The 16,514-nt window shown below is 41.7% G+C and overlaps 1 protein-coding gene across 1 annotated transcript in view; it reads left to right on the top strand.

Annotated features, from left to right (window-relative positions):
• Positions 1-16,130, top strand: part of COL17A1 (collagen type XVII alpha 1 chain) — a 261,339-nt gene extending 245,209 nt beyond the window's left edge. The window contains exons 52-54 of the mRNA XM_068111347.2: positions 1,285-1,302; positions 1,612-1,665; positions 14,931-16,130. Coding sequence (XP_067967448.2) covers positions 1,285-1,302; positions 1,612-1,665; positions 14,931-14,974 — 116 coding nt within the window. The 3' untranslated portion in view covers positions 14,975-16,130. The remainder of the gene's footprint in view (positions 1-1,284; positions 1,303-1,611; positions 1,666-14,930) is intronic.
• The last annotated feature ends 384 nt before the right edge of the window (positions 16,131-16,514 follow it).

The following is a 16,514-nucleotide window of genomic DNA, read 5'->3' as shown; positions in this document are numbered from 1 at the left end:
CATACAGACAAGCTGGGATCAAAACATTACCTCCTTCCACCATTGAGTGTAGAGGTAAACATCATGGAAATTATATCATGCCCTAGATTTAATTCATGCTTACCCGTGTATTTGCTTCACTGGTTCACAAGGTCTTTTGCATACATGTAATTCAGACTCTCGTCTTCATTGCTGACCACACAATGTTCGCAACATATTAATGTACATTTGTGCCAAATTTGGTGCTTGTATCACAAAATGCACAATTCTTTTGAATATTTGGGCTAAGCCGCCCCACTATATCGGCCGGCCTCGAAGACCGAAATTGTGACGGTGTCACCCGAAAAATTTGAAATGACGAAATTTGAAAAAATTTGAAAAAAAAAATTACGGAATTTCAAGTGGCCCAATATCTGAAAATGTTCGCAACATATTAATGTACATTTGTGCCAAATTTGGTGCTTGTATCACAAAATGCACAACAGGTTTGCTATGCTGCTACACTAAAGCAAATACAGCGAAGGAAAGAACTTAAATTCACAAAATACCGACGGGGAGATGGAGCCGAGAGAGACCAGGTGACGAGGTGTGAACAAAAAATGACTAATTAATTATACACAAGTTTGCAATAAATACAAAACCAAAACTAACTAGAAACACACAATAACACATACGCAATAAAAGAACCAGTGGAAATTCGACAAAGACACAAATGGGAAAATACTCAAACTTCGATGTCATGGAGAGAATGAAAGCAAGCCTCCTTGCTCGGAGGACCGGAAGTGCGAGTCGATATTCTTGGTAATATTATTGATAAGCCTCCATTGTCCTTCTCACCAACATCCACCACTAGGTTGTAATATTCTTTAGAAGCCTCCATTATCCTGCTCTCCAATATCCACCACTTGGTTTCCACAACAATAGAGCTACAATGAATATGGGATGTTATTTAATTCTTCCAATTTTTCAAATAACTATTCACCCCTCCCCCGAATCCACACACACACACACACACACACACACACACACACACACACACACACACACACACACACACACACACACACACACACACACACACACACACACACACACACACACACACACACACACACACACACACACACACACACACACACACACACACACACACACACACACACACACACACACACACACACACACACACACACTTGTTGGCCAGTAGTGGTGGTTCTGACAGACTAACAGTGTGCAGTAGTGATCATATTATCGTGCTTTTTTAACCTTGTGTTCTCACTTTGCTCTGTTTCTTTGCCATTGTAGGAGAAAAGGGAGCTCCAGGTATGTTCCTTCCTGATTGTCTCTCCAGGTTATAAATTCACATCGATAATATCCACATGTTTCCTGATTTAGCATGTTATCAAAATGCCAACGACTTTGTGTCATGATTTACATTCCTGACTATCTTTTTAAAGATGAGCAGAGAGAGCACATATAGTGCTTTTAACATGTGATTAAAATACATGTGATATAGTGCTGTGTACAGCGTATATATAGTGTACTACATTTAGTGATATAGTGTAATACAGCGTATAGTGCTGTGGTTAAAAACATGCATGGATTCTTACCTCATCTTCCATAATCTCTCAGGAACACATGGACAACCTGGAACTCCAGGATATCCCGGTGTAAAAGGGGATAAAGGTGAGAGTGCAGGTTCACCGTTTATGTGATCCATGTCTATCAGCTACTTTATGAAACTCTTGTTGATCGAATTTTGAGCATATTTTCAATGCATTTGAATCATGGTATTTAGTCACACAATAATAATTGCGTATTAGTCACACAATAATAATTGCGTATTAGTCACACAATAATAATTGCATATTAGTCACAATAATAATTGCGTATTAGTCACAGAATAATAATTGCGTATTAGTCACAATAGTCATTGCGTATTCGTCACACAATAATAATTGCATATTAGTCACATAATAATAATTGCGCATTAGTCACCCAATAATAATTGCGTATTCGTCACACAATAATAATTGCGTATTAATCACACAATAATAATTGCGTATTGGTCACAGAATAATAATTGCATATCAGTCACATAGTCAAAAGTCACAAAAGTCACAGTCAAACCCTGGTGTTGGGCTAGCGACTAGGGTGCCGGCTTAGGATCCTAGGATCCTGGGTTCGAATCCCGGCCGATTGCTGAATTAACGCCAGGGGGGTTGACTCAGCCTGTCATCCTTCCGAGGTCGGCAAATTGAGTACCAGTTCACTGGTAATTCACTGTTTGTCGTTAAAGGCGGCAAAAAGGGTTGGCGTCAGGAAGGGCATCCGGCCGTAAAACATTACTTCAAAAAGGGGACCGAAAAACAACAACAACCACGGTTCCCGAAAAAGGCCAACCCCCGCTTTGCGGGGAAAAATGGCCTCTAAAGGTGGTTTTTTTTTTTTTTTAGTCACATAATAATAATTGTGTATTAGTCACACAATAATAATTGCGTATTCGTCACAGAATACTAATTGCATATTAGTCACACAATAATAATTGTGTATTCGTCACACAATAATAATTGCGTATTAGTCACACAATAATTGCGTATTCGTCACACAATAATAATTGCGTATTAATCACACAATAATAATTGCGTATTAGTCACACAATAATAATTGTGTATTAGTCACACAATAATAATTGTGTATTAGTCACACAATAATAATTGCGTATTAGTCACACAATAATAATTGCGTATTAGTCACAGTATAATAATTGCGTATTCGTCACACAATAATAATTGTGTATTAGTCACATAATAATAATAATTGCGTATTAGTCACAATAGTAATTGCGTATTCGTCACACAATAATAATTGCGTATTAGTCACATAATAATAATTGCGCATTAATCACACAATAATAATTGCGTATTCGTCACACAATAAGCCTGGTGTTGGGCCAGCGGCTAGGGTGCCAGCTTAGGATCCTAGGATCCTGGGTTCGAATCCTGGTAGATCGCTGAATTAACGCCAGGGGGGTTGACTCAGCCTGTCATCCTTCCGAGGTCGGCAAATTGAGTACCAGTTCACTGGTAATTCCCTGCTTGTCGTAAAAGGCGACAAAAAGGGTTGGCGGCAGGAAGGGCATCCGGCCATAAAACATTGCTTCAAAAAGGGGACCAACAAAAACAACAACAACCACGGTGCCCGAAAAAGGCCAACCCCCGCTTTGCGGGGAAAAATGGGCTCTAAAGGTGTTTTTTTTTTTTTTTTAGTTACATAATAATAATTGCGTATTAATCACACAATAATAAATGTGTATTAGTCACATAATAATAATTGTGTATTTTTTTATATTTTTATTTTGGATACAAGATCGAGGCTCGTGAAAGAGCGAACATTAATCACACAGAAAGACAAACCGACACATAAAACAAATAACATCGGGAGCGGTAGACAAGATGGGGAGAGAGGGGGAAGGACACAAACACAACATTTGAGAGCAGGGACCGAGAGACATGGAGACATCGAGAGATCTGTGGGAGGGAGAGGGCTTTGGGGGGGGAGGCATGGGAAGGTGGGGGTGGGAGAGGTATAAAACATGTCGACACTGCCAGGACTTCCAGGAAAGAAGTTGGAATTTCAAACAAGGTGGATCTGGGGTGAATTAGTGGGGGTAGAAAAGATCAAGGTTTTGGATGGGGGAAGATAAGAGATAGTGGTGAACAGCTGTTTTAAAGACCTGGAGGGAGGAGTGGGATTGAAGGGAGTGTGGGAGTTTGTTCCAGCGGCGGGAGAAAAGAGGAATGAAAGAGTGAAGGTGAGCAGAGAGCCGAGATTTCGGCAGTTTAACCATCAGAGGGTTGCTGGCAGATCTTGTGCGACCTGTAGGAATATTTGGGGGACAGAGCACAGAGAGAGCTGGGGGAGCAAGGCCGGAGAGGAGTCGGTAGAAGACAGAAAGACCACCTACCTGCCTGCGGTGAGTGAGTGAAAGGCCCTCAGAGATAGCTTCATAGCGGGAGATTCCAATGATTCTGAAAGCTTTGTTTCAACAGCGTGAAGCCGAGCTAGGTGTGAGGCAGGAGCACCAGCCCATAGGGGAGAACAGTATTCCATTGAGCTGCGGATGAAAGCCTTGTATGTGGTGAGGAGCTCAGGTGTGCCTAGGAAGGACTTCGCACGACGGAGGATGCCCAGTCGGCGACTGGCTTTGGAGGCCAGCTTGGAAATGTGGTTTTCCCAAGAAAGATCATCGCAGATAGTGAGACCCAAAAGCTTGAGCGACAGAACTTCTTGGAGGGGATTGTTGAGAAAGTAGATGGGAGGGTTGTCCAGTCGATCTTTTCGGAGAGACATCGTAAGAGTGTGAGATTTGTCAGGATTGAAAGACATGTTCCACTTGTTTGACCAGTCTGTGATTTTGTCCAGGTCTTCAGAGAGTGAGGAGGCTGCAGACTGCCGATCTGAGGGAAGAGGAATGGAGCGGCAGAGAGTGGAGTCATCAGCAAAGAGATAGAGAGGATTTTCCAGAGAGTCGGAGAGATCATTGATAAAGACCAGAAAAAGCACAGGGCCCAGCACACTGCCTTGGGGAACTCCAGCCTGAACAGGAAGGGGAGATGAGAGAAATCCATTCAGGGCCACACGTTGACTACGACCAGAGAGGAAGTCCGCCAGCCATGCATGGAGATTTCCATGGATACCATAGGAGGAGAGTTTAGTGAGCAGAGCTGGGTGCCAGACCGTATCGAAGGCACGTGATATGTCAAGGGAGACAGCTCTGATTTCCTGTTTGGCATTGAGGACCTCCATCCATTGTTGAGACAGCAGAAGCAGCATGTCCAGAGTAGAGTGACCTGGTCTGAAACCAAATTGATGATCAGAGATCAAGCCATTGGAGAAGAGGAAAGATTTCATATCCGAAGCAATGATGGATTCTATGACTTTGCTGATAATTGGGAGCAGGCTGATTGGTCTGTAGTTGCAAGGATCTGTTTTTGCACCTTTTTGTGTAAAGCGGTAATGTTTGCTGATTTCCAGGATGCTGGCACATGACCTTGAGTAAAAGATAGGGTGAAAAGAACAGAGAGAGGGTGAGATAGAGCGGCAGAGCAGGATTTTAGGACCCGTGGGCTGATGCCATCTGGTCCAGTTGCAGAATCAGAGTCGAGGTTAGACAAAAACTCCTCCACCTTGTCAGGAGAGAAGGACATAGAGTCCAGTAGCAGTTGGGTTCGACTGGGAAAGGTGGGAACAGAGAGAGATGGGTTTGGGATGAAAGATTTTGAGGCAAACACAGAGTTGAGGCATTCGGCTTTGTCACGTGCGATGTCAACTGTGTGGCCATTTGAGGTAAGGGAGGGGATGGAGTGGGAACAAACACCAGAAACGGATTTGACCAGACGCCACCAGGATTTGGAGGAAGGAGACAGGTTTGAGAGTTCATTCTTGAGTGAGGAGAGATAGTGCTTCCTGGCACTCTTGAGGGTAGACACACACTTGTTCCGAGCTTGGTGGAAGGAACTGAGATTGCCTTCAGTTGGATTAGCCTTCCAAGAGGCAAAGGCAAGTTGTTTCAGGGCAACTGCCTCACCACAAGATTCAGTGTACCATGGACGGGAGGAAGGGTGAGACAACTGAAGACGAGATGGAATAAATCTGTGCATGAGAGAGAGCAGTTTGCTTTGGAAGAATTGATGTCAGAGGCAGTGGAGATGGGAGACCAATCCAGACGATTGATGGCTGCTTGAAGACCGTCCCAGTCGGCCTCAGTGAAATGCCAGACTCGTCGATGCTGAGGAGGCTCTCTGAGAATGGCCAGAGAGATGTCCACTTTGACAAGCACATGATCAGAAGAACCGATTGGAGCAGAAGAAGAGCAGCAGACATTGGCAGGGAAGTTTGTCATAACCAAGTCTAGAAGAGAAGATACTCCATTGGCTGAGATCCGGGTTGGGAAATTGACAGATTGTGTCAATCCCAGTGAGTCACAGAAGTCCTTTGCTGAGGTGCCATGGCTGGTGAGAGAGGAACCCACACCCAACCAGGTGGCATGATGACAGTTGAAGTCACCACATATGAGGAAGAGAGAGTTGGGATGAGTGGATAGAAGTTGGTCCATGTTGTCAGACAGTGAAATGTAAATGGAGTCATCACTGTTTGGGGGACGGTACAGAACACATTTGAACAAAAGGTGGGAGCAGAGAGGAAGCCGTAGCCAGAGGTTACTCCTGGGGGTGAGGAGGAGAGAGGGCAGTGCAAGGAGAGTGAGGAAGAGAGTTTTTGATAAAGATAGCCACCCCACTACCAGGACGAGGCTCAGGTCTATCGTACCAGAGGAGGGAGTAACCAGGAAGAGATATTAAGGAATCAGAGACATCTTGAAGGAGGAAAGTCTCTGTTGAGCAGATCAAGTCTGGATTGTCAGAAGCAACCTGTATGGAGAGATCAGTCAGGTTTGAGCGAAGGCCCCGGATGTTTGAGGTCCATACCGTTAATGAAGAGAGAGGGGGAGCATCGGGTACAGGACAGGGGAGGGGAGGAGTAGGGTAAGATGAAGGATGAGAGGGGGAGGTAGGGAGAGCAGTTGATAGTGTGTCAGAGATTACAGAAGAGTTCCAAGAAAGGGAAGGATGAGGAGGATGAAAGGTTTGATGGTGAAGGGATGAGGGACAGTGAGGGTTATTTGAGGGGGGGGGGCAGAGGAAAGTAGAAGGTTGGGGGGGGTGGAGGTACGAGATAGAAGGGAGACGAAGTGGGGAGGAGGCAGCTTTGAGGAGGAGGGGGGAGGAGGGAGAATTGGAGAGGAATTGTATTGGGGGAGATTTGAATGGGAGGGGTTGGGGGGGAGGTTTGAAGGGGAGGAGTGAGGGGGGAGTTTAGGAGGGGAGGGGAAAGGGGGGAGTTTAGGAGGGGAGGGGCAAGGGGGGAGTTTAGGAGGGGAGGGGCAAGGGAGGAGTTTAGGAGTGGAGGGGCAAGGGGGGAGTTTAGGAGTGTAGGGGCAAGGGGGGGGGGTTTGGAGGGGAGGGGCAAGGGGGGAGTTTAGGAGGGGAAGGGCAAGGGGGGAGTTCAGGAGTGGAGGGGCAAGGGGGGGGATTTGGAGGGGAGGGGCAAGAGGGGAGTTTAGAAAGTGGATGATTAATGAAAGACGAACATTGATAACAAATTGGGTTTGTTGTGATTTTCAAGTTAGCAATCCGATTCAGAACGATGGAGGAGGGGTGGAATGAGTGTGAATTTAGACCATGTAGTGAGGGAGACGTATAAGAGATTGAATTTCTTTTTTTTGACGTGGAATGACTTGGAGAGGAAATTGAGAAAAGCCTTTTAAATAGGAAGAAAAACAGCGTGTTGTAATATACCACTGAATAAAACACTGAAGGGGAAAGGTTAAACATATTTAAATAATATTGAAACAGAACTGTAAACAATCTTATATGCACAAAATACCAACGGGGAGAGAGCCGAGAGGGACCACCACGAGTCACGTGAACAGGGCAAAAGGTGGATGGCAAGGAGATAATGGGGGCGGGGGCGAACAGCACACCTGGAAAGAAAGTACAGGATGAGACAACAGCACACGTGGAGAAAGGAAAATAAATGTTTTTTTTGTTTGTTTTTTGTTTTTTTGGGGGGGGGGGGGGGGTGGGGATTTAAAACGTTCGACAAAGAGTATTATGTTCAGGGTAGAAGGGAAAAAATTAAAGAGCCTAGCAAAACACGATGTAGGGGACTTAAGTTAACAAACACCGACGGGGGTACAAGGCCGCACACGAGGAGCAGAACACGATTAATTTATTACGAGTTACAGGAAATTCAAACCAAAACTAACTCTAAACAAACAATAACGCATGGACGATAAAATAACGAGTTGAAATTTGACAAACACACGAATGAAAAAATAACCGCTTTGGATGCCCGGAGAGAACCAAGCCTCAAGGTCGGAAGCTTCAACAACTAGGCCGCGTGGCACGAAATACTCCACTATTTTTTACACGTATGAAAGATTAACACGGATAAATCTCCCGAGGGACACGCAAAAGGTACACACACGTAATATAAATACAGTTTCGACAAAAATACAAATGTGACAATTACTCAACTTCGAGCGTGCATGAAGATCGTGGAACAGCTTCGAAAAACCGTGACCGCCCCGACCCCAATAAGCGTGACCGCCCCGTGACCGCCCCGACAAGTATTAGTCACACAATAATAATTGCGTATTAGTCACACAATAATAATTGCGTATTAATCACACAATAATAATTGTGTATTCGTCACACAATAATAAATGCGTATCAGTCACACAATAATAATTGCGTATTAATCACACAATAATAATTGCGTATTAGTCACACAGTAATAATTGCGTATTAATCACACAATAATAAATGCGTATTAGTCACATAATAATAATTGTGTTAGTCACACAATAATAATTGCGTATCAGTCACACAATAATAATTGCGTATTGGTCACAGAATAATAATTGCGTATCAGTCACACAATAATAATTGCGTATTAGTCACATAATAATAATTGCGTATTAGTCACACAATAATAATTGTGTATTAGTCACACAATAATAATTGTGTATTAGTCACATAATAATAATTGTGTATTAGTCACACAATAATAATTGCGTATTAGTCACACAATAATGATAATCATTGTTCGTCACACAATAATAATTGTGTATTAGTCACACAATAATAATTGCGTATTAGTCACACAATAATAATTGCGTATTAGTCACACAATAATAATTGCGTATTAGTCACAGAATAATAATTGCGTATTAGACACACAATAATAATTGCCTATTCGTCACACAAAAATAATTGCGTATTCGTCACACAATAATAATTGCGTATTAGTCACACAATAATAATTGCGTATTAGTCACACAATAATAATTGCGTATTAGTCACACAATAATAATTGCGTATTAGTCACATTAGTCACACGTATATTAGTCACATCACGTATATTCACGTATAGTCATGTATAGTCACGTATATTATATTAGTCATGTATATTAGTCACACAATAATAATTGCGTATTAGTCACACAATAATAATTGTGTATTAATCACACAATAATAATTGCGTATTAGTCACACAATACACAATAGTTTTTTTTTTTTTTTTTTAGTCACAGTATAATAATTGCGTATTAGTCACACAATAATAATTGCGTATTCGTCACACAATAATAATTGCGTATTAGTCACATAATAATAATTACGCATAAGTCACACAATAATAATTGCGTATTAGTCACATAATAATAATTGCGTATTAATGACACAATAATAAATGTGTATTCGTCACATAATAATAATTTTGTATTCGTCACACAATAATAATTGCGTTTCAGTCACAATAATAATTGCGTATTAATCACACAATAATAATTGCGTATTAGTCACACAATAATAATTGCGTATTAATCACACAATAATAATTGCGTATTAGTCACATAATAATAATTGCGTATTAATCGCACAATAATAAATGCGTATTCGTCACACAATAATAATTGCGTATTAGTCACAGAATAATAAATGCGTATTATTCACAATAATAATTGCGTATTAGTCACACAATAATATTTGCGTGTTAGTCACACAATAATAATTGCGTATAAGTCACACAATAATAATTGCGTATTAGTCACCCTGGTGTTGGGCTAGCGGCTAGGGTGCCAGCTTAGGATCCTAGGATCCTGGGTTCGAATCCCGGTCGAATGCTGAATTAACGCCAGGGGGGTTGACTCAGCCTGTCATCCTTCCGAGGTCGGCAAATTGAGTACCAGTTCACTGGTAATTCCCTGCTTGTCGTTAAAGGCGGCAAAAAGGGTTGGCGTCAGGAAGGGCATCCGGCCGTAAAACATTGCTTCAAAAAGGGAACCGAAAAACAACAACAACCACAGTTCCCGAAAAAGGCCAACACCCGCTTGCGGGGAAAAATGGCCTCTAAAGGTGGTTTTTTTTTTTTTTTTTAGTCACACAATAATAATTACGTATAAGTCACACAATAATAATTGCGTATTAGTCACACAATAATAATTGCGTATTAGTCACAATAATAATTGCACAAGAAACTTCAATGCAATATGAGGCCATTAGGCTCATAACGTCTGCACAATCCTGTCCACTCTCATACTCCCATGCAGGCAGGCCTCTGTCCCAATGTTTATTAAACAAGCATATTCAAAACATTGGAAGAAAAAAATGGGCCTTAATTCCCTTTAATTAGTACATCATTACGGTTGCTCTTTGTAGCCAAAGACGATCATTCACATGAGATGTGTGAACATGCTGCAAACATGTGAATATGCGAACATGCTGCGAACATGTGAACATGCTGCAAGTGTGTGAACATGGTGGGAAAATGTTTCAAACATGTGAACCTGGTGTGAACAAGTGAACATGGTGCGAATGTGTGAACATACTGCGAATGTGTGAATATGCTGTGAACATGCTGCAAATGTGTGAACATTGAACATGGTGTGAATGTGTGAACATACTGCGAATGTGTGAATATGCTGTGAACATGCTGCAAACATGTGAACATAGTGTGAACATGGTGTGAAAATGCAGCAAACATGTGAACAAGGTATGAACAATGAACATGGTGTGAACATTGAACATGGTGTGAACATGGTGTGAACATTGAACATGGTGTGAACATTGAACATGGTGTGAACATTCTGCAAACGTATGAACATGGTGTGAACATTGAACATGGTGTGAACATTCTGCAAACGTGTGAACATGGTGTGAACATGCTGCGAATGTGTGAACGTGCTGTGAACATGTTGTGAACATGCTGCAAATGTGTGAACATGCTGTGAACATGTTGCGAACATGTGAACATGGTTAAAACGTGTGAACATGCTGCGAATGTGTGAACGTGCTGTGAACATGTGAACATGGTCAAAACGTGTGAACATGGTGTGAACATGGTATGAACGTGCTGCGAATGTGTGAACATGGTATGAACGTGTGAACATGGTGTGAAGATGCTCGAACATGAATTTTTTTAATTGAGGAAGAGCTGCGGCCCAGACATTAAGTACCTTCTAAGAGAACAAGCCAGACATTAAGTACCTTCTAAGATAACAAACCAGACATTAAGTACCATCGAAGAGAACAAGCCAGACATTAAGTACCCTTTAAGAGAACAAGCCAGACATTAAGTACCCTCTAAGAGAACAAGCCAGACATTAAGTACCTTCTAAGAGAACAAGCCAGACATTAAGTACCTTCTAAGAGAACAAGCCAGACATTAAGTACCTTCTAAGATAACAAACCAGACATTAAGTACCATCGAAGAGAACAAGCCAGACATTAAGTACCCTTTAAGAGAACAAGCCAGACATTAAGTACCTTCTAAGAGAACAAGCCAGACATTAAGTACCTTCTAAGAGAACAAGCCAGACATTAAGTACCTTCTAAGAGAACAAGCCAGACATTAAGTACCATCTAAGATAACAAACCAGACATTAAGTACCATCGAAGAGAACAAGCCAGACATTAAGTACCCTTTAAGAGAACAAGCCAGACATTAAGTACCCTCGAAGAGAACAAGCCAGACATTAAGTACCCTCTAAGAGAACAAACCAGACATTAAGTACCCTCTAAGAGAACAAACCAGACATTAAGTACCCTCTAAGAGAACAAACCAGACATTAAGTACCCTCTAAGAGAACAAGCCAGACATTAAGTACCTTCTAAGAGAAACAAGCCAGACATTAAGTACCCTCTAAGGGAACAAGCCAGACATTAACTACCTTCTAAGAGAACAAGCCAGACATTAAGTACCCTCTAAGAGAACAAGCCAGACATTAAGTACCTTCTAAGAGAAACAAGCCAGACATTAAGTACCCTCTAAGAGAACAAGCCAGACAGTAAGTACCCTCTAAGAGAACAAGCCAGGCATTAAGTACCCTCTAAGAGAACAAGCCAGACATTAAGTACCCTCTAAGAGAACAAACCAGACATTAAGTACCCTCTAAGAGAACAAACCAGACATGAAGTACTCTCTAAGAGAACAAGCCAGACATTAAGTACCCTCTAAGAGAACAAACCAGACATTAAGTACCCTCTAAGAGAACAAACCAGACATTAAGTACTCTCTAAGAGAACAAGCCAGACATTAAGTACCCTCTAAGAGAACAAACCAGACATTAAGTACCCTCTAAGAGAACAAACCAGACATTAAGTACTCTCTAAGAGAACAAACCAGACATTAAGTACTCTCTAAGAGAACAAACCAGACATTAAGTACCCTCTAAGAGAACAAGCCAGACATTAAGTACCTTCTAAGAGAACAAGCCAGACATTAAGTACCATCTAAGAGAACAAACCAGACATTAAGTACCTTCTAAGAGAACAAGCCAGACATTAAGTACCCTCTAAGAGAACAAACCAGACATTAAGTACCCTCTAAGAGAACAAACCAGACATTAAGTACCTTCGAAGAGAACAAGCCAGACATTAAGTACCTTCTAAGAGAACAAGCCAGACATTAAGTACCATCTAAGAGAACAAACCAGACATTAAGTACCTTCTAAGAGAACAAGCCAGACATTAAGTACCCTCTAAGAGAACAAACCAGACATTAAGTACCCTCTAAGCTAAGGGAACAAGCCAGACATTAAGTACCCTCTAAGAGAACAAACCAGACATTAAGTACCTTCTAAGAGAACAAGCCAGACATTAAGTACCCTCTAAGAGAACAAACCAGACATTAAGTACCCTCTAAGAGAACAAACCAGACATTAAGTACCCTCTAAGAGAACAAGCCAGACATTAAGTACCCTCTAAGAGAACAAGCCAGACATTAAGTACCTTCTAAGAGAACAAGCCAGACATTAAGTACCCTCTAAGAGAACAAACCAGACATTAAGTACCCTCTAAGAGAACAAACCAGACATTAAGTACCCTCTAAGAGAACAAGCCAGACATTAAGTACCCTCTAAGAGAACAAACCAGACATTAAGTACCCTCTAAGAGAACAAGCCAGACATTAAGTACCTTCTAAGCGAACAAGCCAGACATTAAGTACCTTCTAAGAGAACAAGCCAGACATTAAGTACCCTCTAAGAGAACAAGCCAGACATTAAGTACCCTCTAAGAGAACAAACCAGACATTAAGTACCCTCTAAGAGAACAAGCCAGACATTAAGTACCTTCTAAGAGAACAAGCCAGACATTAAGTACCATCTAAGAGAACAAACCAGACATTAAGTACCTTCTAAGAGAACAAGCCAGACATTAAGTACCCTCTAAGAGAACAAACCAGACATTAAGTACCCTCTAAGAGAACAAACCAGACATTAAGTACCTTCTAAGAGAACAAGCCAGACATTAAGTACCTTCTAAGAGAACAAGCCAGACATTAAGTACCATCTAAGAGAACAAACCAGACATTAAGTACCTTCTAAGAGAACAAGCCAGACATTAAGTACCCTCTAAGAGAACAAACCAGACATTAAGTACCCTCTAAGCTAAGGGAACAAGCCAGACATTAAGTACCCTCTAAGAGAACAAGCCAGACATTAAGTACCCTCTAAGAGAACAAACCAGACATTAAGTACCTTCTAAGAGAACAAGCCAGACATTAAGTACCCTCTAAGAGAACAAACCAGACATTAAGTACCCTCTAAGAGAACAAACCAGACATTAAGTACCCTCTAAGAGAACAAGCCAGACATTAAGTACCCTCTAAGAGAACAAGCCAGACATTAAGTACCTTCTAAGAGAACAAGCCAGACATTAAGTACCCTCTAAGAGAACAAGCCAGACATTAAGTACCCTCTAAGAGAACAAACCAGACATTAAGTACCCTCTAAGAGAACAAGCCAGACATTAAGTACCTTCTAAGCGAACAAGCCAGACATTAAGTACCTTCTAAGAGAACAAGCCAGACATTAAGTACCCTCTAAGAGAACAAGCCAGACATTAAGTACCCTCTAAGAGAACAAGCCAGACATTAAGTACCTTCTAAGAGAACAAGCCAGACATTAAGTACCCTCTAAGAGAACAAGCCAGACATTAAGTACCTGTAACCTGCTGCAAAAGGGTTTCCAAGAAAACCAGAGCAGTTTCTACCTGCACTGTTTCGGCAACAATTTGTCATTTGTTCACAGTGCCAGAGATAAGTCGCCTATATTGATGGAAGACACCATACTCTATAATATACTATAACAGTTTGTAGTTGGGCCGACATTCAATATCTGGCTACCCACCTCAGAGGGAAGTGTACATACCTTCAAACTATCTGACAACCCATCAATTAGCGCATATGATTAGTTGATGAGCTTTTGTAAGAGCTCCCAATGGGAATTGTTTGGGCAATCCCAGTTACCCACTTATTCTAATACAGTCCAAAGAAAGCAACATATTTCAATATCCATTAGCTTTCCAAATAACGCCATTATTACCTGCACCACCGATGGTACATGGAGCTTATGTTTTCACCTGTCTTTTTTGCCTGTTTGTGAACAGGATGTCTCAAAAAGTTGTGGATGGATTCGGGCTAAAATTGGTGGACAAGTTGTGTTTGTGACAAAGATGAATTCGTTCAGTTTTAGTGAAGATTCGAATCCGCATCCGGATACAAGTGTTTTTTAAATCTTTAATTGATTCTTCACCATTGAAATATACAGTCGGGTGAAAAATGATATACAACATGATATTTCAAAAAGGTGTGAAGGACTTATGACAAAACTTGGTGAATGAGTTGGGTAAGTGAGAATTACAATCCCATTAGATTTGGCTTCAGGTCCGAATCCAGATACGGCCTATCAGTGGGATACAAAACGTAAACTGTTCACCTGGCGGGGGAATGCTCTCTTCCATGTGATGTTCCGGTTTCCAGATACATCTCTCGGTCTTTGTTTTTCATTCGTGTTTTCCATGCTCTTCCTCAACACACTTCCGTAGGTGATCCTGGATACAGACGCCAAAGGCGGGCAATTGCAGCCTGAGACCCTTCACATAATTACTCCCTCCCAGCTCGAGCCCTCCTGCCCCTTCCCAGAATTCTATGCAACTTACATCTTTGTGTTTTGTGTTCCCTTAACATCGCCGTTCTCATCACATGACTACGCTGTTCTGATCACATGACTGACACACGTGGTCCTCTCCGCTGCCATCAGTCCGAGCGGCAAGGTTTCAGTGTATCAAATACCATGTGGGTTTCAGTGTATCAAATACCATGTGGGTTTCAGTGTATCAAATACCATGTGGGTTTCAGTGTATCAAATACCATGTGGGTTTCAGTGTATCAAATACCATATTAGAACCTGGTGTTGGGCTAGCGGCTAGGGTGCCGGCTTAGGATACCTAGGATCCTGGGTTCGAATCCCCGTCGATCGCTGAATTAACGCCGGGGGGGTTGACTCAGCCTGTCATCCTTCCGAGGTCGGCTAATTGAGTACCAGTTCACTGGTAATTCCCTGTTTGTCGTTAAAGGCGGCAAAAAGGGTTGGCGTCAGGAAGGGCATCCGGCCGTAAAACATTGCTTCAAAAAGGGGACCGAAAAACAACAACAACCACGGTTCCCGAAAAAGGCCAACCCCCGCTTTGCGGGGAAAAATGGCCTCTAAAGGTGGTTATTTTTTTTTTTTTTAAATACCATGTGGGTTTCAGTGTATCAAATACCATGTGGGTTTCAGTGTAAAGTTGCTCGGTGGTGTTTTGGAATGGCAACAGGGCCTGAGTTGCAGAGGGTGTTTGAAGAGAGACAGAGTGGGGAAAGTTAAGTGTGATAAACAATAATAACAATAATAATACAAAACAGGAGTATTGTGTGTAAAGGTCACACCTGATCTGATGTAGTGTTTCTCACTTCCGGATATCCGGATGCTCGACCCGGAAGATGTTCGACCTCAGTCTGGTATTTACATCTTTTTTACCCAAATGCTAAAACTTCTGCATCAACAGAAGAACAAACTTATCATTCCCAACATGCAGCGTTTATTTCTTTTGTTGTTTAGATTAGTTTGGAAATGTTGACTTCCATTTGTGTTCGTTTTTACTTTTTATTTAATTACACATTTTGAAAGTCGCACACATTTGAATGCACTTTTTGTTAGTGACGAATTTCAATAAAAGAAAAACTTTTCCTTTTGAGGATTATAAGTGGGAATTCGCATCATTTTTAGTGTTGTGTTTTTGTTTTTATTCCCCTCCCGACGGAGTCGCCGGAGACCTTATGTTTTCAGGTTGTCCGTCCGGCTGTCCGTCCGTCCGTGATAGGTTTTCATTACCATGATAACTTGAGAACGGCTGAAGGAATCTCAGTCAAAGTTGGTGCAGGTATGTATAACGAGGTAAAGATGAAGTGATTACATTTTGGGGTCAAGAGGTCATAGGCCAAAGGTCAGAGGTCATGTTAGGCAAAAAAATACTGTTACCGTGATAACTTGTGAACCAGTGATGGGATTCTGACCAAATTTGGTACAAATATGTATTATCATGCAAAGATTAACTGGTGTGATTTTGGGGTCAAGACGTCAAAGGCCA

The sequence above is a fragment of the Myxine glutinosa genome, chromosome 3, assembly GCF_964187855.1.
Source record: "Myxine glutinosa chromosome 3, kmMyxGlut1.1, whole genome shotgun sequence".
Taxonomy (NCBI): domain Eukaryota; kingdom Metazoa; phylum Chordata; class Myxini; order Myxiniformes; family Myxinidae; genus Myxine; species Myxine glutinosa.
The sequence above is the reverse complement of the archived record's forward strand: the minus strand, read 5'-3'. Positions and strand labels throughout refer to the sequence as shown.